This window comes from Olea europaea, unplaced genomic scaffold, assembly GCF_002742605.1.
Source record: "Olea europaea var. sylvestris unplaced genomic scaffold, O_europaea_v1 scaffold3004, whole genome shotgun sequence".
In the NCBI taxonomy this organism is placed as follows: domain Eukaryota; kingdom Viridiplantae; phylum Streptophyta; class Magnoliopsida; order Lamiales; family Oleaceae; genus Olea; species Olea europaea.
This window is the reverse complement of record NW_019248695.1, coordinates 36,395-63,156: the sequence shown is the minus strand read 5'-3', so window position 1 is coordinate 63,156 and position 26,762 is coordinate 36,395. Positions and strand designations below refer to the sequence as shown.

The window sequence follows — 26,762 nt, the reverse complement described above, 5'->3', positions numbered from 1 at the left end:
CACAGCTTTAAAATGAGATGGGGTGGGGAATTGGGGGGGAGGAACTACTCTTGCACATCCTGCTCATAGTAGGACTCTGTATGGTTTGATTGACTTGAAGAGTCTATAAGACTTATTTCATTGAAAAGAAATGCATAGCAAGCTAAACAGAACAATCATCTGATTATTTGGAATCAACTGCCTTAAACTAAATATGTATTAAAGAAATGGAGAGAGGCAAAACAGAAAATCAAAACCTCAGATTCGAAATTCACCAAAACCTTTGTTTTATCCTCATTTTCAACATTGTTGCATTTCTTCTCCTCAACCAACGCATAAGGCTCTTTAATCAATTTTCCTAATCAATTTTCTCCTTCCAACAATTTCTCATCTCTAATCTCCCCCTACTCTTCCTCATCTTTCACCTCTTCTCCCTCCTTCAAATCCTTTTGATTGTCCATGATATGGCCTCGATCCAAATCCAACTTATCAAAATCCAGCTGACATGACTCAGGTTCCGAACCATTATTACAATTACTGTCATTCTGATCAGAATGATTATCAACATTATTGCAAGGTCCAGGTTCAAGTCCAGAGTTAGGATTAGGGTTAGGGTTTGAGGTAGCAGCTACATCACCAGTAGGAGTGGACGTGGACTGGAGGGAAAGGGCATTCAGGCAGTGGAAGATGAGGGTTTTAGCATCTCTGGCAGAAAATTTGTGCGTTGGCATCAGCCATCGGTGGGTGAAATTGGAGATTTTGTGCAGATTGCCTTTGTGCCGTGATGTCGGTGCCATTTTTCTCTCTGTTCAGGTATTTCCTTTTTTCACAGGGGTTTCGTATTTATAGCTTTTGCATATAATTGAGTTTGTCCAACTGCTTAAGTACCCTCCAATGGGTCTTTTGTCACAGAGGCATTTAACTCAAGTCCTTCGTATTTTTAAGCACTTTTGAGGGCATTATGGTCATTCTAAACTGGATTAGGGATTGGTCTAGGACTATGGTTGATCCCAAAAAATTCAATTAACATTGAGTAGGATCGATATGTTTAGCACTTCAGATTGCATGGAATAAATAAGAAAGATAACAAACAAATATGTCACATCTTTCTCCTAATTAGTCTTCCATCCAAATATAAAACTTCACTAGAAAAACACAAATTTAATATGAAGACGAAGAATAGAAACAGTTTGAGCTACAAATTAACTGTCAAAAAATGCAATTTCTTATGTTACCACAAGGAAAGGAGGAAGTTAACCTAAAGGAAAATGTGATAGGTCTTTTATACATGACAAACCCTGCACGATTAATGACTTAAATCCATCAATGAATCTAGCGGCAACCAAGCTCCTTAGAATACAACTTCTCAACTATTAAAACCCCTACGCTCAACATCAACAGTTTCATACCTTTTCCTTTTAAAAGTTTGATTTCTATTAACAAGTTCTGCACGTTCTCAGTTACAATCATTTCACCATTACAGTTTTTTTAATCATTTCACCGTTACAGTTTTTCCATTTTAAAAAATGTACATGTTAATGCATAAATAGCACAACGGCTGCTAGCGAACACAAAAGTAGTAGCCATTTATTCACACTAAAATATGATACACAATAAACATAACTCATCATATTCTCATCCACAAGGTCAACTGCGATCCCTGTAGGCACTCTAAACACGAGTAAATTTTTATATACCATAATGGAATGTGTCATTTCCAAACACGCATCTTACTCGAATCATTCCATAAGGACCATAACTACACCATTAATAACGCTAAACAGAACAATCATTCGATTACTTGGAATCTAAAGCCTTAAATTAAAAACACTTTATAAGAAAGAAAATTTTCAACAAAAGAAACATATAAAACCAATACCTCAGATTCAGGATTCACCAGAACCATTGCTTTGTCCACATTTTCGACATTGTCACCATTCTTCTCCTCAGCCAATGCTTCAGAATCCTTAATCAAGTTTTCCAACACTTTTTCATCTCTAACCTCCTTCAAATCCTTCCGCTTCTCCATAATCTGTCCCTCATCCAATTCAAGGCGATCTAACTTAACTTCAAAACCAGAATCGCGCTTATTATCATCCTTAGCATCATCGGAAGGTCCAATTCCAGGGTTAGGGTTTGAGGTGGTGGCGATATCGGCAGCTGGAGTGGAGGCAGACTGGAGGAGGGAGAGTGCGTTGAGACGGCGACGATGGAGGATTTTAAAGTCTCGGAGAGAGAGTTTTCGGGCCGGCATCGGCCATCGGTGCGGTACATCGGAGATTTTGTGGAGATTGCCTTTGTACAGTGATATTGCTACCATTTTTCTGTATTTCTGTATTTCTTTATTTTTTTTTTCATGGGCCTTTTTTTGCTGCTATTTATAGCTTTTGGATAAATATTTTAGTTCATTTGATGTAATTACTCGTGTTTAGAATGTGTGCAATGACTTAAGTACCCTCCAATGGATCTTCTGTTACAGACAGTTTTAACGAAGTCCTTTGTATTTTCAGGTACTTTTGAGGGCAAATTCGTTAGAACAAAATTATTTTTGAAGTTTTGACTCTCTAACTATAATTTATATATACATTATTACACAAGTAAGACTCGTGACGTCTCGGACATAGAGTCTATTTGTTTTGGATTAAAATCTGATTTTAATCTAAATTAAAGTCAAACAATCATTATTAATCATATCTTTCATGGATTCCACAACTTTTTTACCACACATTTCAAAAACTTCTATCACAATCGACTAAAAAAACTAACTTTAATCTCCCATCAAACACCCTCATAATAATATACATATATCATTTTTTTTCCAACTTTTTTATCCTTTTAGCGAATTAGGGTCATGTGAAAGATGAGGACATGTCCCGTTGTTCTCTTGTAATCTTGAGTCCAACTACAAATTAAGTATCTTGCTTAATTTATAGCTATAAAGTAATACTATTTACATTCGTTCATTGTCATTGTCATCCTATGTGACCTGTATATGATGGTTAGTGATTTAAAGCATTAATATGATAGTTTTTTTTTATTACCTTATATATCAAATCATTAATTGCCACATGTATGTCACGTAAGACAACTTTGATAGTGATCGACGACAAATAGCATTATTCATAATTATATATTGAAATATTTATGTTGGATTAATTGTATTCCAACTTTTCATTCATCCACGATTTGAGAGAATCTAAATATAGGCCCTGTTTGAGCCCTATTATTTTTTCATTAAAATGAAAAATATGACTGTTATCCATCACATCAAGTTACCATATTTAACTTTCTATTTTTTGTGTTAGGTTTATAACGACTATATTTTTTATTCTCATTTAAACAATAATGTGGCTCATACGGGGCTTAATAAAATTATTGCTCTTTGGAGAGAGAGAGAGTAGTGAACAATTATAAGATTTGAGCGTTGGAACAAAAAATAGAAAGAAAATTTCGGAATCATAATATATAGTTGTATACTATACATATTATTTGGGGATCAAGTGATCCATTATCTACTTGTGTGTAATTAACTACCTAGATAGACTCAAGCAATTCGAAACTAAACAAAAACATATCATTAATGCCCTTTTAAGTATGCAACCCAAAGAACAAATATCAAGGAAATAATAGAAGTGCGAGAATTCAATAGCATACATTTTATCAAATATGTCGATAATATTTGTGCATGTCTATCAATTTAAACATGAATATATAAATAACGGTACTAGAAACCTTACATCCATTAAGCCGAAAAGAATAACACTAACGTAAGGTAGAAAGACTTTAATGAATGAGTCGAATTGAACATTACAATAGATAAGATTTGAACCTTTTTCCCTATAATATTATCCTATACTATAGGATCGAGCTATTAGTATTTAGTAATAAGACGGTTCCTCGTATAGGGTTGGAAACTGCAAGAACATTTCGTCTTGGCGTGCTATCATGGCTTCCACAAATGAACCATTTGAAGATGACAAGTTTTCCAGGGCATACAATGAAGTTTCATTGTTCTTATCTTCAGCTGCTTCATAATCTTGTTTTTCTTCTGTATTTGCATGATTTTGCGCAAGTATCACCGCGTTTTCTTGATCAGGGACGAGCACATCTTGAAGAAGAAAATCACTCCAGTTGAAGCTCGAAGTAGATGCTTGATTCATAGTCGAAGAAGGCGAAGTCGAGGAAGAAGCACATTCAGTCATAAAAGACTGCGGCGGGATGGTATAGTTTGTTGAATCTGTAACCAAATTTATAGCCTGAAATTGGGAGTAAAGATGAAGGGAATTGTCTTTGAATGGTTCAACATTTGGACATGTTTGTTGGTTATGCTTTTGAGGTTGTTCCGATTTTAACATCATCGAAGAGGTAAACTGCATTCTTGCTTTCGGGAAGGCGCCTATATTTCCATAGTCTGCGAGAATTTGGGAGAAGGGCTTATGAGTAACCGGGTCGATTCCCATTGCAGAGAGTTTTTTTCGCAGTTTTGTGTTCCATAAGGTTTTCACATCATTGTCCGTTCTCCCGGGAAGTTGCTGTGCTATAATAGGCCACCTGCAGTGTTGAAAAACACGATACAAGTGGATAATACGGTGTTTGTTAAGTTGGTGAGCTTTTAAAATGAGTTGTGTGACGTGAAAGAAGAGCTCGATATGGTCTAGGCGTACTTAGCAAACCACTAAATGAAATAGTTAGGAAAACTAATGAAACTAGAGACAGAGGATGAGTGACCTAAAATCATGTCGAATGGGATAGTTATTAGATAAGAATTGAGACTTCATAATCGATAAAGTCGACCCGACTTCAAACCATCAAGAAGAGAAAATCCAAGATTTTTTTTCTTAGAGAATGAATCAAAGTTACTACAACCTACTAACCATTGAAAATCAAGGATACCTTGAAATCAACTAGATTTTGGGTCGACCGTACGATTTTTTTCCTTTTTCGTCACTCTTGCTCAGTTTATTGTTAGATCTACTTGAATTATTAAAACATAGGGAAACTAGATTATTTTTAAAGATGAAAATTAGACCTGCTTAATGAATTGCTTTTTACCACCCACTTTACTTCATTGTAGATCTACTAAAAAGTCCATGGCAGATAAATTTTTTCCCCCCTAAAAGAGGGGAATTATACCTGCTTCCTATTGCCGCATGAAGCTTGATGATCAACTCCTCTTCTTGAGGGGAAAAACTCTCATTCCTCGTATCAGTCTTTTGATTTTTAGCCCACTTTTGCCTACAACTTTTTCCACATTTCCTCAGTCCTATATAAAACACTTATAATTAAAGAGAATCCCACTTAATTTCAGTTTATTTTTACATATGAATTAAGAATTATAATCACTTACCTGCTTTTTTTGATGAAGATGCACAATTACCTGAAAAAAGTTTCCCATTCTCCTCTTGATTCCAATGTTCCTTCTGCTTATCCAAACAAGTAGTTTTTACCATCTTAAATTATTTTTCGAGTCGATTTACGAAGAAATATAAGAATGAAGATGGTAGAATGAGCTTAACTGCTTCATTGGAGTGAGGCAAGAAAAGCATGGGGACTTGCTACATTGAACTGCATTTGCATGATCAAATGCATCTTCCATTCATTTTCACATAGAAAGAATTAATAATACATTTTGTATTCATGGTTTAAAGAGCATTATGATCAGGTTCAAATTCGGTGAGTAATTTGGTTAAAAATAAGTTGAATTTAAGCAATTTTAAAAAGATAATTAATTTTTTTAATGACTTAAGTTTGATTTCATAATGATTCACAAGTATGATAAGAGTAACTAATTTAAACAAAGATATAACTAATCAAAAGGGAAAAATTTGTGAAAAGACCACCATTTTGGCATGATTTTGTATGCAAATGGTTGACTTCAAGGTTTTCAAATCAAGAATATGTAAGAGAAAGGAAAAATCTAAAAGAATATTTTATTTAGAGAAATTGCATGGTTGGTCCTAACCTATTCTTCTAAGAGAAATTGATTCCATACATCTTTAAAAATGAACAAGTTGATCTTCAATTTTCTATTATAGTTGCAAACAGTACCAGTTGATATAAAAGTTTAATCTTTGCTAAATTGTTAGTTGCGGCCAATTTATGTTAGAATACAAAACTTAGCTTCGTAAAATAGCATATGCAAGTCAAGAGGTGATCTTTTGAGAATCAATTCTCTAGGGAACTTGATACTTGAGTCATAGATTGAGGACCAACAATATAATTTATCCATTTACTTTTACAAAATACCATAGAAGCTATAATCGAATTTAAAAATTTGTTGTGAACAAAATAATTTTTTCACTTGTATTTTCTTCTCAGGATACCAAATACGTTAAATAATTGTTAAGAGCATTTTTTTTTTCACTTTTAAAGTAATTTTTTCTTATCTATGACTTCAACTTCTAATTAAACTCTAGTTGTCTTGCTCATGACAAGGTTTCACGGGGTGCCTTTCTTCTTGGCACAGAAAGGGACACCGTGCGGCAGTAGTCTGCTCCGCTAGACTACCTTCCGCCTTTTCTCGGTCGCGTCGGGACGAAAGAAAATTTGATTGCAATTTTGTAGAAAGCTTACAATTGAGAATTTGAATACATTGAAAGTAAATTGAACATTGATTGCTGAAAACTGAACATTACAATTGATGAAAGCAGAAAATTACAAATGCTGGTGCAGGGGGCGGACACCAGTGAGCTTGAAAGATTTTTGAATGACTAATACCCCCTATAATAGCATTCTGAACAAAAACCCAAGTGACGGGAGTAGACGTTTAAAAGACGAGGAATCATACTAATCTTTTACCAATATCAGAGCTATTTTACAATTAAAATAACTATTACAATGAAACGAAAATTACAACTCAAACTTGAAGTAATATTTACAATGTGCGGCCGAAGTTGGGCAAACTGCGGCTGCGATAGTGTCAAGGGGCTAAGTAAAGCTGCGGTCCTTGACACAAAGTGTTGTCAACAATGACACCTGTACTGTGGTCAGCTCAATATATTTGGGCTATGATTAGTTCTAAACTGGACAGTTGAGCCCACAAGCAATGGGTTATTTGTCTGAATCACATTTTTTAAAAACTTAGAGTGTATTTGGTTTGTTATATTTAAATTGCTTTAATTTTCAATTTTGTAAAATATTGAAAATTTGTTTGATCTGGTGATTCTAAAAATGCAATTTTGAACGTAAAAATGAACTTATAACATAAAATTAAAAATATATTTTTGACATTTTGAGTGTTTTCAATGAAAAATCTGAAACTTTCAAGTGTGGAAAAGAAACATTCAAACAAAATTTTATTTAAATAAGAATTTAAATTTTATATATAAATAGAATTTTTTTAAAAAAATTCTCTCTCTCTCTCCTATCCCTCGTTTTGGGCTCTATTTATAAGTCCCAACTAAAGCATTACAGAGAGATCCCTATAAATTAGGAAGACCAATTCTTCAGCCTTTTCTTTCTCAACTGCAGCTAGGAAATGACACATGATAGCAGATCGAGTACTCTTTTGGTTCTGTTGAAGGTTTTTACCTCCACTGGTGACACGTGATCCAATTCTAGAAGTATAAGGAACGACACAAACTCGTCTTCAACAAGACCGTCACATGAAATGGATGACTTATTTGCAACAATTTCATCTAGTAATCAAGTACAAAAAAGGTACCCAAAACAAGCTGGCAGATATGCTTTCACGCCCTCCAGTTGCAGCTCTATCTTTAACAGTGGTTATGCACATGCCGCCCGACCTGAAGGAGACATATATGGGCTGGTATGAAGAGGATCCTGATTTTCAAAAAATAATGGGTGAATTGCAGCTGGGAAATGCAACAGGATATGAACGACGAGACAGGTTACTTTACAAAGGAGGACTGTTTGTGTGCCACGAGTAGATCAGCGTGTAGGATATCTTCGGGAAGCCCACACTTCAAAAATAGCTGGACATTTCGGCGTAACTAAAACATTGCAAAAATCTGTGTCGATATGTGTTTAGGCCAAAAATGCAACAAGACGTAGCTCGTTTCATCAAAGGATGTGTGCTTTGTAGCACCTCGAAACCAGCTAATCGCAAACTTGGACTGTATACGCCATTGCCCGTTCCGTCACGACCATGGGAGAACATCTCGATGGATTTCCTGGGAGGTTTACCATTGACATGCAAAGGCCATGATTATTTGTTCGTGGTGGTGGACAGATTCTCTAAGATGGTAGTGTTAATGCCGTGCAAGAAAACCATCACAGGGATAGAAGCCTCTCGAATATTTTTTGAGAATGTATGGAAATTCTTTGGACTTCCTAAGTCGATCATTTCTGATAGCGATAGTCGATTTCTAAGCAAATCCTAGTGCACACTATGGGAGATGATGGATACGAAGCTAAAAAAAAGTACAGCATTTTACCCTCAAACTAATGGGCAAACAGAGGTAATGAATTGAACTATAGTTCATCTCCTACGAGGCTACAATTCTAGGCACCCAAAGACTTGGGATGAGAGCATTCCGTTTCTTCAATTCGCCATCAACCACACTACGCATAGCTCTACAAATAAATCCCCTTCAGAGGTGTGCTTCGGATTCCTATCGCAAAGTCCATTCGATTTGGAAGTCTGTGTTGAATCTAAGACACATTCAGGAAAAAGTGAAGATGAGAAGGCGAGGGCTCACAGATTTGTGGAGCAAATCAGGAAAATCCATGAAGAAGTTGAACAGCAACTACAAAAATCACAGCAAAAGTATAAGGAACGATATGATCACCACAGGATCAAGGGCAACTTTCAGGAAGGTGATCTGGTTTGGTTACATTTGAGAAAGGAAAGGATGGAGGCTGAAGGAAAAAAACTCAAACCAATTCGTTATGGTCCCTTCAAAATCCTCCACAAGATAGGAGAAAATGCTTGTCAACTGGATCTTCCCGCCTATATGGATCTCTACTCTGTGGTTAATATAGACAAGCTGAAGTTATTTGAGCCTTCTATGCTGGATGATGAACCTTACGAGGTGCTACCGAAAGTCGAGGATGATGCAACCGATTCTGAAAGTAAGCTGGTAGAGGACATTATTGTGGAGCGAAAAAACACCAGTACTAGGCCAGGCAACTTAGAAGCATTTTGAATTGGACGCAAAGGACAGCGACCAAGCTTGGCCAAATGGTTCTCACGCAAGGATGGCCAATCCCAGTTCCCACATCTTCAATCCTGGAACCAGCAAGGCCTGGTTGTCCTAACAGGGGGAGCCGTGATTTGGGACAATGTCCTTGGACTTCCACGCGTCACTAGTGGAGGTAAAAACCTTCAACAGAACCATAGAAAAATAAGAGTACACGATCTGCTATCATGTGCCATTTCCTAGCTGCAGTTGAGAAAGAAAAGGCTGAAGAATTGGTCTTCCAGTTTATAGGGATCTCTCTGTAATGCTTTAGTTGGGGCTTATAAATAGAGCCCAAAACGAGGGATGGGAGAGAGAGAGAGAGGAGATAGAGATTTTTGTAATGAACAATACTTTGTTACAGAAATAAAAAGAGTTCATTTGCCCTCTAAACTTCTGTTTTCTAAAATATTATTCTTGATTTCCTGTGTCAATTGTTTTCCTCTTTCTTTTTCTTGTGGGCTTGTTCTTGGGAATTTTTGGTCGTAAGATAAAATTGGATCAAGTTTGGTATCAAAGCAAATTATGGTGCACACTATGGGAGATGATGGATACGAAGCTAAAAAGAAGTACAGCATTTCACCCTCAAACTGATAGGCAAACAGAGGTAATGAATCGAAATATAGTTCATCTCCTACGAGGCTACAATTCCAGGCACCCAAAGACTTGGGATGAGAGCATTCCGTTTCTTCAATTCGCCATCAACCACACTACGCATAGCTCTACAAATAAATCTCCATCAGAGGTGTGCTTCGGATTCCTACCGCAAAGTCCATTCGATTTGGAATTCTGTGATGAATGTAAGATACATTCAGGAAAAGGTGAAGATGAGAAGGTGTGATCTGGGATGATCTCCTTGGACTTCCACGTGTCACCAGTGGAGGTAAAAACCTTCAACAGAACCAGAGAAAAAGAAGAGTACACGATCTGCTATCATGTGCCATTTCCTAGCTGCAATTGAGAAAGAAAAGGCTGAAGAATTGGTCTTCCTAGTTTATAAGGATCTCTCTGTAATGCTTTAGTTGGGGCATATAAATAGAGCCCAAAACGAGGGATGGGAGAGAGAGAGAGAGAGAGAAGATAGCGATTTTTGTAATGAACAAGACTTTGTTACAGAAATAAAAAGAGTTCATTTGCCCTCTAAACTTCTGTTTTCTAAAATATTATTTTTGATTTCCTGTGTCAATTGTTTTCCTTTTTCTTTTTTCTTGTGGACTTGTTCTTGGGAATTTCTGGTCGCAAGATAAAATTGGATCAAGTTTGGTCACTGTCCTTTACGTCCGATCCGAAATGCTTCTAAGTTGCCTCGCCTAGTACTAGTGTTTTTTCGCTCCACAATAGTGTCCTCTACCAGCTTACTTTCAGAATCGGTTGCAACATCCTCGACTTTCGGTAGCACATTGTAAGGTTCATCATCTAGCATAGAAGGCTCAAATAACTTCAACTTGTCTATATTAACAACAGAGTAGAGATCCATATAGGCGGGAGATCCAGCTGACAAGCATTTCCTCCTTTCTCACGCAAGGATGGCCAGGCCCAGTTCCCACATCATCAATTCTAGAACCAGCAGGGGCTGGTTGTCCTAACAGGGGGAGCTGTGATCTGGGACAATCTCCTTGGACTTCCACATGTCACCAGTGGAGGTAAAAACCTTCAACAGAACTAGAGAAAAAGAAGAGTACACAATCTGCTGTCATGTGCCATTTCCTAGCTGTAGTTGAGAAAGAAAAGGCTGAAGAATTGGTCTTCCTAGTTTATAGGGATCTCTCTGTAATGCTTTAGTTGGGGCTTATAAATAGAGCCCAAAACGAGAGATGGGAGAGAGAGAGGAGATAGAGATTTTTGTAATGAACAAGAATTTGTTATAGAAATAAAAAGAGTTCATTTGCCCTCTAAACTTCTGTTTTCTAAAATATTATTCTTGATTTCCTGTGTCAATTGTTTTCCTTTTTCTTTTTCTTGTGGGCTTGTTCTTGGGAATTTTTGGTCACAAGATAAAATTGTATCAAGTATGAGCTGGTATGAAGAGGATCCTGATTGTCAAAAAATAATGGCTAAATTGCAGCTGGGGAATGCAACAGGATATGAACAATGAGAAGGGTTGCTTTACAAAGGAGGACTTCTTTGTGTGCCACGAGCAGATCAACGTGTACGATATCTTCGGGAAGCCCACACTTCAAAAATAGCTGGACATTTCGGCGTAACTAAAACATTGCAAAATCTGTGCCGATATGTGTTTTGGCCAAAAATGCAACAAGACGTGGCTCGTTTCATCAAAGGATGTGTGCTTTGTAGCACCTCAAAACCAGTCAATTGTAAACTTGGACTATATACGTCATTGCCCGTTCCGTCACAACCATGGGAGAGCATCTCGATGGATTTCTTGGGAAGTTTACCATTGACACGCAAAGGCCATGATTATTTGTTCATGGTGGTGGACAGATTCTCTAAGATGGTGGTGCTAATGCCATGTAAGAAAACCATCACAAGGACAGAAGCCTCTTGAATATTTTTTGAGAATGTATGGAAATTCTTTGGACTTCCTAAGTCGATCATTTCTGATCGATCAACTCCTTATCGTATGTTGGGTAATTTTTTACAGCTCCCTGAAATAACTCTGAGTGGTAAGCAACTGGACGTCCTTCCTGCATGAGCACTGCTCCCATTGCATAACTTGAAGCATCCGCTTCTAACTCAAAAGGTTTCTGCAGATTTGGTAGAACAAGGACTGGTGCCTCACTTATTTTCCCTTTTAAAAGCTTGAACGTGTCCTCATGTTCAGGACCCCAAGTGAAACTTTGATTTGCCTTCGTCAAGGAGTGTGGTGGAGCAGCAATCAAAGAGAAATCCTTGATGAATTTTTGGAGATATTGGCAGGCACCCACAAAGCTCCGGACATCAGCGACAGACCGAGGACGTGGTCATTCAATGATGGTTTTGACTTTGCTGGGATCCACCTATAATTGTCCATTACCCACAATGCACACATCCTTTGATGAAATGAGCCAAAGATCAAATATCAAGCGAAGTGGTGCCAAAGGTAGTTCATCATCTCTGAAGAACTCCAAATTTTGTAAACACTGTGATATTTCAGGACATGACAAGGATATATGCTGGAAGTTACATCCTGAACTTTTCCCTACAAAATGGAAAAGAGATGATGGAGGTAAACGGACAATGACAACAATGGCTCCTGCAGAAGAGGAACAAATTGAGCTTGGGCACGTGACAGAAGTGGACCAAAGTTTGTCTTTGATGGCAATGTCTAATGAGACAAGCTTGGATTTGCAAACCCCGCCCGACATGAAGGAAGAGTTGTTCACCTTGTGAATTCAAGTGAAGCAGGAGGTCACTGGTGCTATTATTGACACAGGCAGCTAAAAGAATCTAATTTCCTCCATCTTGGTTAAGAAACTGGGGTTGGAAGCTACTTCACACCCACGACCATACCCACTTGGTTGGATACAGAAGGATGTTGAGATGAAAATTGATCGTCAATGCATGTTCCGTTTTGTTATTACCAATCAGTACATCGACGAGATCACTTGCAAAGTTGTACCTTTAGATATTTGTCAAGTAATCCTTGGCAATCCATACCTCTGGGATAAAGATGCTGTCTATTTCAGGCGGGCACAGAAATATCAACTCGAGAAGGATGAAAAGAGATATATTGTCCACAAAAACCAAACTCACAGAATGGTGGAACTTGTAACTGCTTGTCAAGCACGTCGAATGGTGAACGCTTCTCAAAAATTTGTGCTACTGATGATTCGTTCGAAACACCGCGAGGGAACAACTACAGCTATTACACTAACCTGTAGTTAATGGGATAGTAACATGGCTGAACTTCTCGGCTAGTTTGATCATCTCTTTACTGACGTCACTGGGTTTTCTCCAAAACGAGAAGTAGAACATGACGTTCAGCTCCTCTTAGATGCCACTTTACCTAACCTAGGATGTATCGGAACTCAGTCATGGAAACTGAAGAGATCAAACGCCAAGTCATGGAGCTCCTAGAAGTTGGCATAATCAAGCCAGCAGTTCCCCATGCGACTCGCCAATCATTCTGGTACCGAAAAAGGATGGCGGATGGAGGATGTGTGTGGATTTTCGGGCGCTCAACAAAATTACAATCAAGAACCGCTACCCTTTCCCTCGGATTGATGACTTACTGGATCAGTTGTGTCATGCCAAGGTGTTCACTAAGCTTGACCTCAAATCGGGGTACCATCAAGTTCGAATTCGGGAGGAAGACACCTGGAAGACAGCTTTCAAAACCAGACAAGGGCTATTCGAATAGCTGGTTATGCCATTTAGATTATGCAATACCCCTACCACTTTAATGCGCTTGATAAACGATATTCTTAGACCATTTATTGATGAGTTTGTTATTGTCTACCTAGATGACATTTTGATATACAGCAACTCTTGGGAGACCCATCTTAACCATGTTCATCAGGTGTTCATTAAATTATCACACTATTAATTGCGCCTAAATCACAAAAAGTGAGTTCGGGAAGTCGTCGTTGATTTATTTGGGATTCATTGTGGGTGATGGAAAGTTACAGGTAGATCCCAGCAAAGTCAAAACCATCATTGAATCGCCACGTCCCCGGTCCGTCACTGATATCCGGAGCTTTATGGGCGCCTGCCAATATCTCCGAAAATTCATCAAGGATTTCTCTTTGATTGCTGCTCCACTGCACTTTTTGACGAAGGCTAATCAAAGTTTCACTTGGGGTCCTGAACATGAGGACACATTCAAGCTCTTAAAAGGGAAAATAAGTGAGGCACCAGTCCTTGTTCTACCAAATCTGCAGAAACCTTTTGAGTTAGAAACGGATGCTTCGAGGTATGCAATAGGAGCAGTGCTCATGCAGGAAAGACGTCCAGTTGCCTATTACTCAGAGTTATTTCAGGGAGCTGTGAAAAATTACCCAACATACGATAAGGAGTTGATGGCACTGCATCAAGAAATCAAACATTGGCGGGTCTACCTCCTTGGAAAGGAAACGATTGTACATACCGACCACTAGCCGCTTTAGTACCTATACACACAAACTCGTCTTCAACAAGCTCGTCACATGAAATGGATGACTTATTTGCAACAATTTTATCTAGTAATCAAGTACAGAAAAGGTACCCAAAATAAGCTGGCATATATGCTTTCACGCCCTCCAGTTGCAGCTCTATCTTTAACAGTGGTTATGCACATCCCGCCCGACCTGAAGGAGACATATGGGCTGGTATGAAGAGGATCCTGATTTTCAAAAAATAATGGCTGAATTGCAGCTGGGGAATGCAATGGGATATGAACAACGAGACGAGTTGCTTTACAAAGGAGGACTTCTTTGTATGCCACGAGCAGATCAGCGTGTATGATATCTTCGGGAAGCCCACACTTCAAAAATAGCTGGACATTTCGGCGTAACTAAAACATTGCAAAATCTGTGTCGCTATGTGTTTTGGCCAAAAATGCAACAAGACATGGCTCGTTTCATCAAAGGATGTGTGCTTTGTTGCACCTCGAAACCAGCCAATCACAATCTTGGACTGTATACGCCATTGCCCGTTCCGTCATGACCATGGGAGAACATCTCGATGGATTTCCTGGGAGGTTTACTATTTATTTGTTCGTGATGGTGGACAGATTCTCTAAAATGGTGGTGTTAATGCCGGGCAAGAAAACCATCACAGGGACAGAAGCCTCTCGAATATTTTTTGAGAATGTATGGAAATTCTTTGGACTTCCTAAGTCAATCATTTCTGATCGTGACAGTTGATTTCTGAGCAAATTCTGGTGCACACTATGGGAGATGATGGATACGAAGCTAAAAAGAAGTACAACATTTTATCCTCAAACTGATGGGCAAACAGAGGTAATGAATCGAACTATAGTTCATCTCCTACGAGGATACAATTCCAGACACCCAAAGACCTTGGATGAGAGCATTCCATTTCTTCAATTCGCAATCAACCACACTACGCATAGCTCTGCAAATAAATCCCCTTCAGAGGTGTACTTCGGATTCCTACCGCAAAGTGCATTCGATTTGGAATTTTGTGTTGAATCTAAGACACATTCAGGAAAAGGTGAAGATGAGAAGGTAAGGGCTCACAAATTTGTGGAGCAAATCAGGAAAATCCATAAAGAAGTTGAATAGCAACTATAAAAAATGCAGCAAAAGTATAAGGAACGACATGATCACCACAGGATCAAGGGCAACTCTCAAGAAGGTGATCTGGTCTGGTTACATTTGAGCAAGGAAAAGATGAAGGGTGAAGGAAAAAAACTTAAACCAATTCGTTATGGTCCCTTCAAAATCCTCCGCAAGATAGGAGAAAATACTTGTTAGGTGGATCTTCCCGCCTATATGGATCTCTACTGTGTGGTTGATATAGACAAGCTGAAGTTATTTCAGCCTTCTATGCTAGATGATGAACCTTACGAGGTGCTACCGAAAGTCGAGGATGTTGCAACCGATTCTGAAAGTAAGCTGATAGAGGACGCTATTGTGGAGCGAAAAAACACCAGAACTAGGCGAGGCAACTTAGAAGCATTTCGGATCGGACGCAAAGGACAGCGACCAAGCTTGGCCAAATGGTTCTCACATGATGATGGCCAAGCCCAGTTCCCACATCTTCAATTCTAGAACCAGTAGGGGCTGGTTGTCCTAACAGGGGAAGTCGTTATCTGGGACGATCTCTTTGGACTTCCATGTGTCACCAGTGGAGGTAAAAACCTTCAACAAAACCAGAGAAAAAGAAGAGTACACGATCTGCTGTCATGTGCCATTTCCTAGCTGCAGTTGAGAAAGAAAAGGCTGAAGAATTGGTCTTCCTAATTTATAGGGATCTTTTTGCAATGCATTAGTTGGGGCTTATAAATAGAGCCCAAAACGAGGGATGGGAGAGAGAGGAGATAGAGATTTTTGTAATGAACAAGACTTTGTTACAGAAATAAAAAGAGTTCATTTGCCCTCTAAACTTCTGTTTTCTAAAATATTATTTTTGATTTCCTATGTCAATTGTTTTCCTTTTTCTTTTTCTTGTGGGCTTGTTCTTGAGAATTTCTAGTCGTAAGATAAAATTGGATCAAGTTTGTCATTACAATAATCTCTATCTCTTCTCTCCCTCCCATCCCTCGTTTTGGGCTCTATTTATAAGCCTCAACTAAAGCATTACAGAGAGATCCCTATAAACTAGGAAAACCAATTCTTCAGCCTTTTCTTTCTCAACTGTAGCTAGGAAATGGCACATGACAGTAGATCGTGTACTCTTCTTTTTCTCTGATTCCGTTGAAGGTTTTTACCTCCACTGGTGACACGTGGAAGTCCAAGGAGATCGTCCCAGATCACGGCTCCCCCCTGTTAGGACAACCAGCCCCTGCTGGTTCTAGAATTGAAGATGTGGATCAAGTTTTGGCGCGACAGTCGATTTCTAGGCAAATTCTGGTGCACACTATGGGAGATGATGGATACGAAGCTAAAAAAAAGTACAACATTTCACCCTCAAACTGATGGGCAAACAAAGGTAATGAATCGAACTATAGTTCATCTCCTATGAGGCCACAATTCCAGGCACCCAAAGACTTGGGATGAGAGCATTCCGTTTCTTGAATTCGCCATCAACCACACTATGCATAGCTCTACAAATAAATCCCCTTCAGAGGTGTGCTTCGGATTCCTACCGCAAAGTCCATTCGATTTGGAATTTTGTGTGAATCTAAGACACATTCAGGAAAAGGGGAAGATGAGAAGGCGAGGGCTCACAGATTTGGGAAGTAAATCAGTAAAATCCATGAAGAAGTTGAACAGCAACTACAAAAATCACAGCAAAAGTATAAGGAACGACACGATCACCACATGATCAAGGGCAACTTTCAGAAAGGTGATCTGGTATGGTTACATTTGAGCAAGGAAAGGATGAAGGGTGAAGGAAAAAAACTCAAACCAATTTGTTATGGTCCCTTCAAAATCCTCCGCAAGATAGGAGAAAATGCTTGTCAGCTGGATCTTCCCGCCTATATGGATCTCTACTCTGTTGTTAATATAGACAAGCTGAAGTTATTTGAGCCTTCTATGCTGGATGATGAACCTTACGAGGTGCTACCAAAAGTCGAGAATGTTGCAACCGGTTCTGAAAGTAAGCTAGTAGAGGACATTATTGTGGAGCAAAAAAACATCAGTACTAGGCGAGGCAACTTAGAAGCTTGGCCTAATGGTTCTCACGTGATGATGGCCAAGCCCAGTTCCTAAATCTTCAATTCTAAAACCAACAGGGTCTAGTTGTCCTAATAGGGGGAGCCGTGATCTGGGACGATCTCCTTGGACTTCCACATGTCACCAGTGGAGGTAAAAACCTTCAACAGGACCAGAGAAAAAGAAGAGTACATGATCTGCTGTTATGTGCCATTTCCTAGCTGCAGTTGAGAAAGAAAAGGCTGAAGAATTGGTCTACCTAGTTTATAAGGATTTCTCTGTAATGCTTTAGTTGGGGCTTATAAATAGAGCCCAAAACGAAGCTAATTTTAGAAAACAGAAGTTTAGAGGTGAAGTCCAATTATACAATTGGTGTCTAACGGCGATAATCTTTCGAATTGTCAGTTAGTTTTTAGAGAAACAAGTGACTATTAAACAAATATTTGAAGTATTTCTTAATTAATGATTGTTTGTGAAACTATATTAAAAAAAAATAAATAAATAAACATTAAAAGATTGAGACAAACTTACTCTTTAGTAAAGGTTGAGACTAGGGCTATAAATAAATTAGATCTGTCCAAATTCGATTTGTTAAGAACAATTATACTATCCGACATTGAACAAATTAGAAAGATAAAAATTTTATATTAGGGCTTAGTAAAAAAGTTATATTAGTCGACTTCTAAGCCCTAGAATTAAAAGGCCCGATAGTTTTTTGCCCAATTTTTGGCCCAACTATTTACAAATTGTAAATTTTATGATATTTTAGTGAATATTCGATAACCAGCAACTTTCCGAAGGCAGGCCATTAGTTATCTCCTTGGGTTGTCTTACATAGACCCCGACATTTCTCCCAAGTGTATTTGTATACCATATGGAGCCATCGTCAAGTATAATATAGCGTATGAAGTTAGGCTTAGTTTGGATAGAGGGTCACCATTGCTCAATTACTTGGGACGTTCATTACAATCCATAGAATGAGTTAGGCTATCGAAGACATCTTTATATTGATTGCTGGTGAAAAGGTAGGGCTTTCTATTGCCGCTGGCTAAGCTCATGTGAGCCATGGATATGGAGCACGAGCGATGGAGCCCTCACTTCGGAGTTGGGGAACATGAGGGTCTCCCGCAGCCCATAAAAGCGTTGGGATCGAAATTCGACCCAGCTCCAAAGAGTGTATTTATTTAAATTTACCCCCTCTTTCTTTGGTTTTTTTTAACCAAATTGAAGTGGAACCCCCTACCCATCTTGTTGTTATGGAATGAGGCTTTGTTGCAAACTATGGAGTGACAATATTATACTATTATCTAATATTATGTGCAAAATATAATACAAGTTTCAAAATGGAAAAAATTCTGTGTAATAAATTATGCGATAATATATAAAATTTATTATATTATTATAATAAATCAGATCGGGTTTCTATCAGATCGGAATGATTTATATCTATATTTGATTCATTTTATTAACAGATTATCGGATTCAGATCTTGATCGGATTATCGGATTTCTATCTTCCATTATTTTCACCGTATTCGAATTAAAATGCAATCCATTGATAGCCTAGTTGAGACCAAGGGGATGTATTCAATTGAGACTTTTAATAATTTTCTGGTATTTAAAAAGTTTAGAGGTATTCAATATAGACTTTTTGAAACTCTCTAAAAGTGTTAATACATTTAATTGATTATGGTGTATTCAATTGAAACTTTTTGAAAATTCCTATAAATTTTGGGGTATTCAAAATGGCTTCTAAAGACTTCTATGAAAGTTTCTGGAGTACTAATTTTGAAGCAGAAAGTACACATATAAAATCTCAAAATTTGTCTCTCATTAATCACGAGATTTTGGGAGATTTTCACAATAACAAAACAAAAAAAAATGTTTTTTTAATCATTCTTTCGTTTTTCCGTTTACGAACATTAGATGTATGATTAAAATTTATTTTTTCTATTAATTATATTGATTTTCATTTATCTTTATCTCTTTCTTATTATTTATCTTTATTTTCTATGAAATATTAAATTGTACTCTTGTAACTTTTTTTTTAATTTTTTCATTCAGTTTCTTTGAAAAATATCTATTTTTAATTAAATTATAATATTTTAGAATTAATTTTAAATATATTGATTTTTATTCATTTTTAAAAGTATATTATATTAATAGTATTGAATATTAAATTTAAAATTTATCATATATATGTATAATTTTCATTATTATTTATTTAATTATGATCTTAAATTTTTTTTATTATATGTGAAGAAGAAGAGGAAGAAAAAGTGGAATTGTGGAAATCAACACCTCGTATATGAGAATTTTTACACCATTGTACTAGATACATGTGAAAGTCTTCAAAAGTCTTTCGAATTGAGTGAATTACCAAATGGTCACTGAATTTTATTAAAGGTTTCCACGGGGTCACTGAACTTTAAAAATCAACAAATTCATCACTGAACTCTACAAAATATTTCTATAAGGTCACTAAACTTTAAAAATTACCTAATTCATCACTGAACTTTGCAAAATATTTCCCAGGGGTCATTAATTCAGTGATCTCGTGGAAACTTTTTATAAAGTTCAGTGATGAATGATGTGATTTTTTAAGTTCAATGACCTCGTGGAAACTTTTTTGCGAAATTCAGTGATGAATTAGATGATTTTTAAAATTCAGTGATCTCGTTAAAACTTTCTGCAAAGTTCAAAGACCATTTGGGTAATTTACTCCTTTCAAATTCTACAAAAGTCTATAAAAATTTTAAAATAAAAATCCGTAGAAGTCTATGAAAAACTTTCATTAATTCTATACAAATCTATAAAAGATCCATAAAATTCATAGAAGTTATCACTTAAAAAAAATCCATCAAAATCTTTAAAAGTTTCAATTAAATACACCCCTTAACTTATTGCTAAGTCAAGGAAGTGTGGGGCTATTCCTGCATTTATTGTGAGAAAATTCTCCTCAAATTCCATATAATTATTAGATAATTATTTTCCCAATTTTATTTGGAAAATGAACTTCTCCACGAACGACTAGAGGACTTCAGCTCCCAGAACTCTCTTTCTCCACCTATACATGCACAACCAATATATCTAACGTTTCTCTAGACTCTAAATGCTAATCGATGCTGACCTAACTCTCTCTAGAGGGCTCTGTATCGTTGCTTCTGACCTGGGTTTTTTTGGCGTTTTTCAACTAAATACGAAGAAACTCTCTACTATTTTTCTTTTTCCTCCCTAACTGCATGTTCATAAGGTATTGTTGAACTTGAAAGAGCTATACATTCTCAGTTTTGTTTGCTGAAAAACTATCAAATAATGAAAAGAGCAAAATTAGATAGGTTGTTTTCATTGAAACGAAGGAAATCAATTCAGATTTTTATTTTCATTAGGTTTTTGTATGTACTTTTTGTGGGTTTTGAAGTCCCCTTTTTGTTGAAAAATGGGTTCGATACAGATTTTCACAAGGTTTTTCCAATAGTGGGAGTTGGTTCTTGAATTTCAAGCCTTTTGTACTTGAAAGTGGAGAATATTTGGATGAGAAAGATGCTCCAATTCGTCCTTTTGATGTCCCACATCAGTCAAGACTAGAGAGAAGGATCAATGAGTTTGCTAAATCACTACTTTCAAGTTTGAATTTTAGTGCCGGCATTATGAATTTAAGCACTGAAAATTCTATTTCGAAGTCTGCAAAAGAGGCTCTTCAGCTAGGCAGAATGCTATGGTAAGAGCTTGAATTTTTGGGAAAAAATATTAGTGGTAGCGAATTTGGTGGCATTAACAATAAAAACGATAACAAGATGGAGGAGTGCCTGCATTCTCTATCTATATCAGGAGATATATTTTCAAGGAATGGGAGGGTAATGGTGTCGCCCTGTGGGTTGACATTGGGGTCACACATAATGGTGGTGGGAAGGCCGAGGGTGGCGCATGCAGAGATGAATCCAAATATTTCTTTGTTGAAAGAGAGGCATTATGTGATGGTTTCACAATTTATGATGGAATTGTAGGGGTTGAAGACTGTAGAGGGGGAGGACCCGCCAAGGATCCTGCATTTCAATCCGCGGTTGAAGGGGGATTGGAGTGGAAAGCCTGTCATTGAGCAGAACATTTGTTATAGGATGCAGTGGGGGACTGCACAGCGGTGCGAAGGGTCGAAGTCTCGGCCTGATGAGTGTTGGGCGCGGAAGCTCCAATAACAAACGTTGATTTCAAACTAGATTTTAAGGAACGAGATTTAATGACAATATTGAAGTATACTAGATCACACCACGAAAACAAAAGATTGAATTTGTAAAGAAAGAACACAAAGGGTAAATGTAGAGGAACGATGTTTATTAATTCAACAATATAGAGAATACAAGACAGACTAGTAATACTGCTTCTATATTATTTTCTACAAACTGACTAGAGGAGCCTCGTATTTATAGGTCAACCCTAGAAGAGTCCTAAAAGGCAAGAAAATATATTACAATTAGGAGACACAATTTCAACAGGATTTTGTTTCCTTATTCAACTTAGTTCTCTTAAGCCCTAGGTTACAATTTTCCTAGTCCAAGTCGAATACCTCTCTTCAAAAGACTCTTATTTGAGTCAAACCCCAAACAATTTCCACCTTAACTCAAATTCCAGTGCTACGAACGAAACTCCTAGATTTCAAATTCATCTGCATCGAAATTAACTGGCTGAATCTCCTCAACACAATAACCACTCCTTATAAACCAAACGTTCACCCTTTGGCCAGCATCCACAACCGACACCTGAACCCAATCCCCAGGCTTCCAATTCCACCGAAAAATTAATGTTGATCACACAGGGTCAAAGCATACCCTATAGCAAGAACCAAACCAGATGCTTGATCAGAAGGCCCCTTGCTGGAACTGTCGCCTTCAATATCCCTAGAAGCATCCTAGACATTGTTGACACCACGGTACCTACGCTTAATGAGTCCCACCCTTGAACACAGTGTACTTGCTGAAATTGGTGGCAAAGCGGAATCACCAATGCTTTCCCTAACAGTGTTCTGAATTGACTCAGAGCCGAACACAAGAAGCATTGTACCAAACTGAACTTCCACCACGGTACTAAACTTGTCCAAATGTCTCCTCTTAACTAGTTCTGCACTCCCCTGTAAAATGTACAGCTGAGATCTTTTCCGTCCCTCCAATACAACTCGGACTCCCTTTCGAACCTTCAAGACTCCACTTCCTCCAGAGAATTTATACCCTTTTGCATCCAAAGTACTTAGCGAAATGAGATTCCTTTTTAGGTCAGGAACATGTCGAACCTGATCAATTGTTCTAAATGTTCCATCGCGCGCCTCAATCTGACTCGACCGATCCTAGCAATACAGCAAAATTGGTTGTTTCCCATTACAACTCTACCTTGCTAAATAATCTCATATGTCTGAAATAAATTCCTATCAGAACACATATGGTGTGAACACGCTAAATCAAAAATCCACTCCTCGTCAGGCCTGGACTCTACATCAGATACCACGGTCAACATCACCTCTTCACTAGCTAAACAATTTTCAAATACATTGGTTTTGTCTGAATTCAAAGGTTGTACCCCACAATTTACAGCTAAATTACCTTTAGCCTCGAACATATTGCAATCCTTTCGAATAGGTCCTTTCATTTTGCAGTAATAATAGGTCGCATTGCTAAACCAAACTCTTAATCTGCCTCTTCATCGACCACCTTGAGATACAAGAGATTCCCTATCCCTTGATGTAGCTCCAACCAAATGCTTCATTCTTTCCTTTGAGTGCAAAGCATCATAGACATCTTCTATAGTCAAAGTATCTCGACTATACAAGATAGAATCCTGAAACGACGCATAAGATCCAGGAAGCGAACACAACAGGATCAAGGCACGATCCTCTTCATCGTACTTAACCTCCAATGTTTCCAGATCTGCAACTATTTTTCTTGAACATGGCAACATGGTCTTCCAACGACTCTTCTTCCGTCATGCGATGTAAATACAGCTTCTACTTAAGAGCTAGTATACTTGTAAGACTCTTAGTTATACACAACTTCTCCAACTTCAACCACAAAGCAGCCATCATTTTTTCCTTCAAGACATCCTGCAGAATATTGTTGGACAGAAGAAGATAAATCATTGAAACAGCCTTCTGATCCTTTCGTTGTTTCTCCTCCATTGTCCAACCATCTGGCATCATCTTAATACCCAGCAATGCATCATCCAAATCCAACTACGCCAAAATAGCCCTCATCTTTACTTGCCACAACAAGAACCTTGTATTGTGATCTAACAGTGGAACATCATACTTCAACTCAGCCATCTTGAAAGAATCTCAACCAATCCACAGAAAATCAACAACCTAACTCTGATACCACTTGTTGGGCGCAGAAGCTCCAATAACAAAGTTGATTCCAAACTGGATGTTAAGGAACGAGATTTAATGACAATATTGAAGTATACTAGATCACACCACGAAAACACAAGATTGAATTTGCAAAGAAAGAACACAAAGGGTAAATGCAGATGAACTATGTTTATTTATTCAACAATATGGAGAATACAAGACAGACTAGCAATACTGCTTCTATGTTACTTTCTACAAACTGAGCAGAGGAGTCTCGTATTTATCGGCTAACCCTAGAAGAGTCCTAAAAGGCAAGAAAATATATTACAATTAGGAGACCTAATTTTAACATGATTTTGTTTCCTTATTCAACTTAGTTTCCTTAAACCCTAGGTTAATATTTTCCTAGTCCAAGTCGAATACGTCTCTTTGAAAGACTCATATTTGGGTCATACTCCTGACAATGAGGAGACTAGTGTGCATTGATAATTACTTTTTTTATGATTGCTTTTAATCGATTGATATGGCAGTGGTCTTTATTTTCTTTATCCAATATTGTGTGTTCTTCATATATGATATTCAGGCACGTGTGTATTGCTTTTCTTTGTTGATACATCATTAGATATCTAGCAGTTCTTAAACCAATATAAGTGGAACCCAAGAAGTTGTAACTTTGTCCATTTAAAGGCACCTTGAGATTAGAGGAAATCACTTTTTGCATTATAAAATCACTCAAAATTCTGAAGGGTGATTTTTGTTTCTCCCTTTTAAAATATCTTAGGATGCAGAGGAATGTGATGGGTGAAAGAGTGCACCTTGTCCGTATCCTCTTCGGTGTATTTTACTTTGGTGCAAGAACTTTTTACTACTGGCTTTTTTTTCAGAAAATCTATTCTATTCAGTGCATGCAATTTTCTATGGTTCTCAATTTATGGTTTGCTACTTGGCTCTGGTATCTCCTGACTTTTTTTGGGGGGACTCTCCTTTGTTATCGATAATCTAAAGAGAACTTTATGCAGTTGACCATTTGGTGAAATGTGAAAAGTGGATTAGAAATGATGTAAATGGCTCTGGGGAATCAAACTCAAAGTAGTGGTTAAGCCGGTTCATCAGTCAAACAAAAAAGGTGGACGTTGATTGGCCATTCCCATTTGTAGAAGACAAGTCATATGTCCTGACTCTTAGTGCTGGTTTAGATGGATTCCATGTCAATGTTGATGGGAGGCATGTCACCTCACTGCTGTGTCGCACTGTGAGTACCATACCTTTATATTTGTCTCATATAATATAATGGACTTTGTTTAAGAGTTTTCTCGATATTCGTAGGGGTTCACACTCGAGGACGCCACGGGCTTATCTTTGGATACAGACATTGATGTCCTTTCTATTTTTACTATTTCCTTGCCCACATCAGACCTCAATTTTGCTTCTCAGACACATCTCGATATAAAGAAATGGAAGGCTCCACCTATTATGGATGAAGAGGTCAAATTGTTCATTGGTATTCTTTCAGCGAACAACCACTTTACTGAATGCATGGCTGTGAGGAAGTCTTGGATGCATCATAGGCTTATCGAGTCCTCAAAAGTTGTTGCTCGTTTCTTCGTAGCACTGGTAGGGGAATGGATTGGTTGCATAGTAAAATGCAAATTTGCTTCTTTATAAATTGTCGGTGAAAGGTTGTAGACATGAATTGTAAATCTGATCTTTTGATAACACAAAAGAAAGGAAGTTAATGTGGAATTAAAGAAAGAAGCCGAGTTTTTTAGAGACATTGTCATAGTACCCTACGTGGACAACTATGACCTCGTAGTATTGAAAACTATAGCCATCTGTGAATATGGGGTGAGTTGTGAGTTAATTAACAACTTGAGGATTGAGATTGTTTCCATGTCCAGATTGATGGTATTTGGTATCCTCGCAGGTTAGGACAATATCGGCAAAGTATATTATGAAGGGGGATGATGACACATTTGTTAAAATAGGTGCAGTTATTGAAGAAGCAAAGAAAGTATCTGAGAACAGGAGTTTGTACATTGGAAATATAAATTTCTATCATAAGCCCCTGCACAGCGGTACTACTTGAACCTTTTCTATTTCCTTCCCATAGTTCGAATTCTTATTCCTTTCCTTTTACTACAAGAATATGTTTGTTAGTTATTAATAAAAACTTGGATAAAATTTTCGGACCAGATATAAAATATCACTAGCATCGTCAATTTGCTCTTTTAAGGCCTACGAAGCATAGTAACATGGCATATTAGATCTAAATTAATTCTTGGGGCCCACCACAAACTTATCCACTAATTAATTGATGTAGCATGTCAATATTGTTTAGCATAAGCGAAGCAATAATGTTTAGTAGATCATTTCTATTGCATAATATATGTAAAGAAGACTTCTTATTATTTTTGTACGATGGTTCAAGATTGGCCGGAGGAAATTTACCCATCTTATGCAAATGGACCATGCTACATTATCTCATCAGACATTGCAAACTTTATTCTTTCAGATTTTGAGAGACATAGATTAGGGGTAAATGTCGTTTGCCAGTAACCAATGCCTTTGTTGAATGCATAAACCTAATTTTTCATGTGATCCTTTTCTATGTTCTTGACGTACAGTTCTTCAAAATGGAAGATGTAAGCATGGGAATGTGGCTCGAGAAATTCAATAGCTCAAGACTGATCGAATACAAATATAGCTTGAAGTTCTGCCAGTTCGGATGCATAGAGGATTATTATTCAGCGCACTACCAGTCTCTGAAGCAGATGATATGATTGTGGAACAAATTACAACAGTAAGGAAAGCCTCTATGTTGCAACATAAGATGACACGAATGCCAATATAAGATCGAGGACAACGCTTGAAACTAATACAAATAAATCTTAACAGTGTTAATATCATAAGTTGTAAATCCTATGAAATTCCTATCAAAAAAATGAAAATTAATTAAATCCTATGAAATTCATTTTTATGTGTTGTTTTTATACATTCATTAGTAGTTCCATTCAAGGATGGAAATTGATGTAGTGTAAATACATATGCAATGAAGATCTGTGTACCTTGTCTTATAATTTTCAAATAAAACATAGTAGCTGAAGGAGGCAAA

At 37.5% G+C, this 26,762-nt stretch overlaps 2 protein-coding genes and 1 pseudogene across 3 annotated transcripts; 1 reads left to right on the top strand and 2 right to left on the bottom strand.

Moving 5' to 3' along the window:
- Window positions 1-1,780: 1,780 nt before the first annotated feature.
- On the bottom strand, window positions 1,781-2,349 carry LOC111384781. Its single transcript, XM_023009104.1, has one exon. It carries the CDS (start codon window positions 2,297-2,299, stop codon window positions 1,796-1,798), a length of 504 nt encoding a protein of 167 aa, XP_022864872.1. The 5' UTR covers window positions 2,300-2,349; the 3' UTR covers window positions 1,781-1,795.
- Window positions 2,350-3,646: 1,297 nt separating this feature from the next.
- Window positions 3,647-5,555, bottom strand: LOC111384779 (transcription factor MYB35). 2 transcript variants are annotated; one of them, XM_023009102.1, is made up of 3 exons: window positions 5,327-5,555; window positions 5,113-5,242; window positions 3,647-4,530 (listed from the first exon to the last, which is right to left on the bottom strand). In XM_023009102.1, exons 1-3 carry the CDS (start codon window positions 5,427-5,429, stop codon window positions 3,858-3,860), a joined length of 906 nt encoding a protein of 301 aa, XP_022864870.1. In that variant the 5' UTR covers window positions 5,430-5,555; the 3' UTR covers window positions 3,647-3,857. The 2 variants fall into 2 exon arrangements, with proteins under 2 accessions (XP_022864870.1, XP_022864871.1); XM_023009103.1 differs by having other exon boundaries at window positions 5,357-5,555.
- A 12,830-nt stretch (window positions 5,556-18,385) lies between these two features.
- Window positions 18,386-26,484, top strand: LOC111384780 (annotated as a pseudogene).
- Window positions 26,485-26,762: the final 278 nt, after the last annotated feature.

Coding starts and splice junctions, on each gene's coding strand:
- LOC111384779 (XM_023009102.1), bottom strand. CDS start 5,429: ATGGTAAAAACTACTTGTTTGGATAAGCAGAAGGAACATTGGAATCAA. Junction 5,243..5,326: donor ATCTTCATCAAAAAAAGCAG/GTAAGTGATTAT, acceptor TGTTTTATATAG/GACTGAGGAAATGTGGAAAA. Junction 4,531..5,112: donor CATGCGGCAATAGGAAGCAG/GTATAATTCCCC, acceptor TCAACACTGCAG/GTGGCCTATTATAGCACAGC.
- LOC111384781 (XM_023009104.1), bottom strand. CDS start 2,299: ATGGTAGCAATATCACTGTACAAAGGCAATCTCCACAAAATCTCCGAT.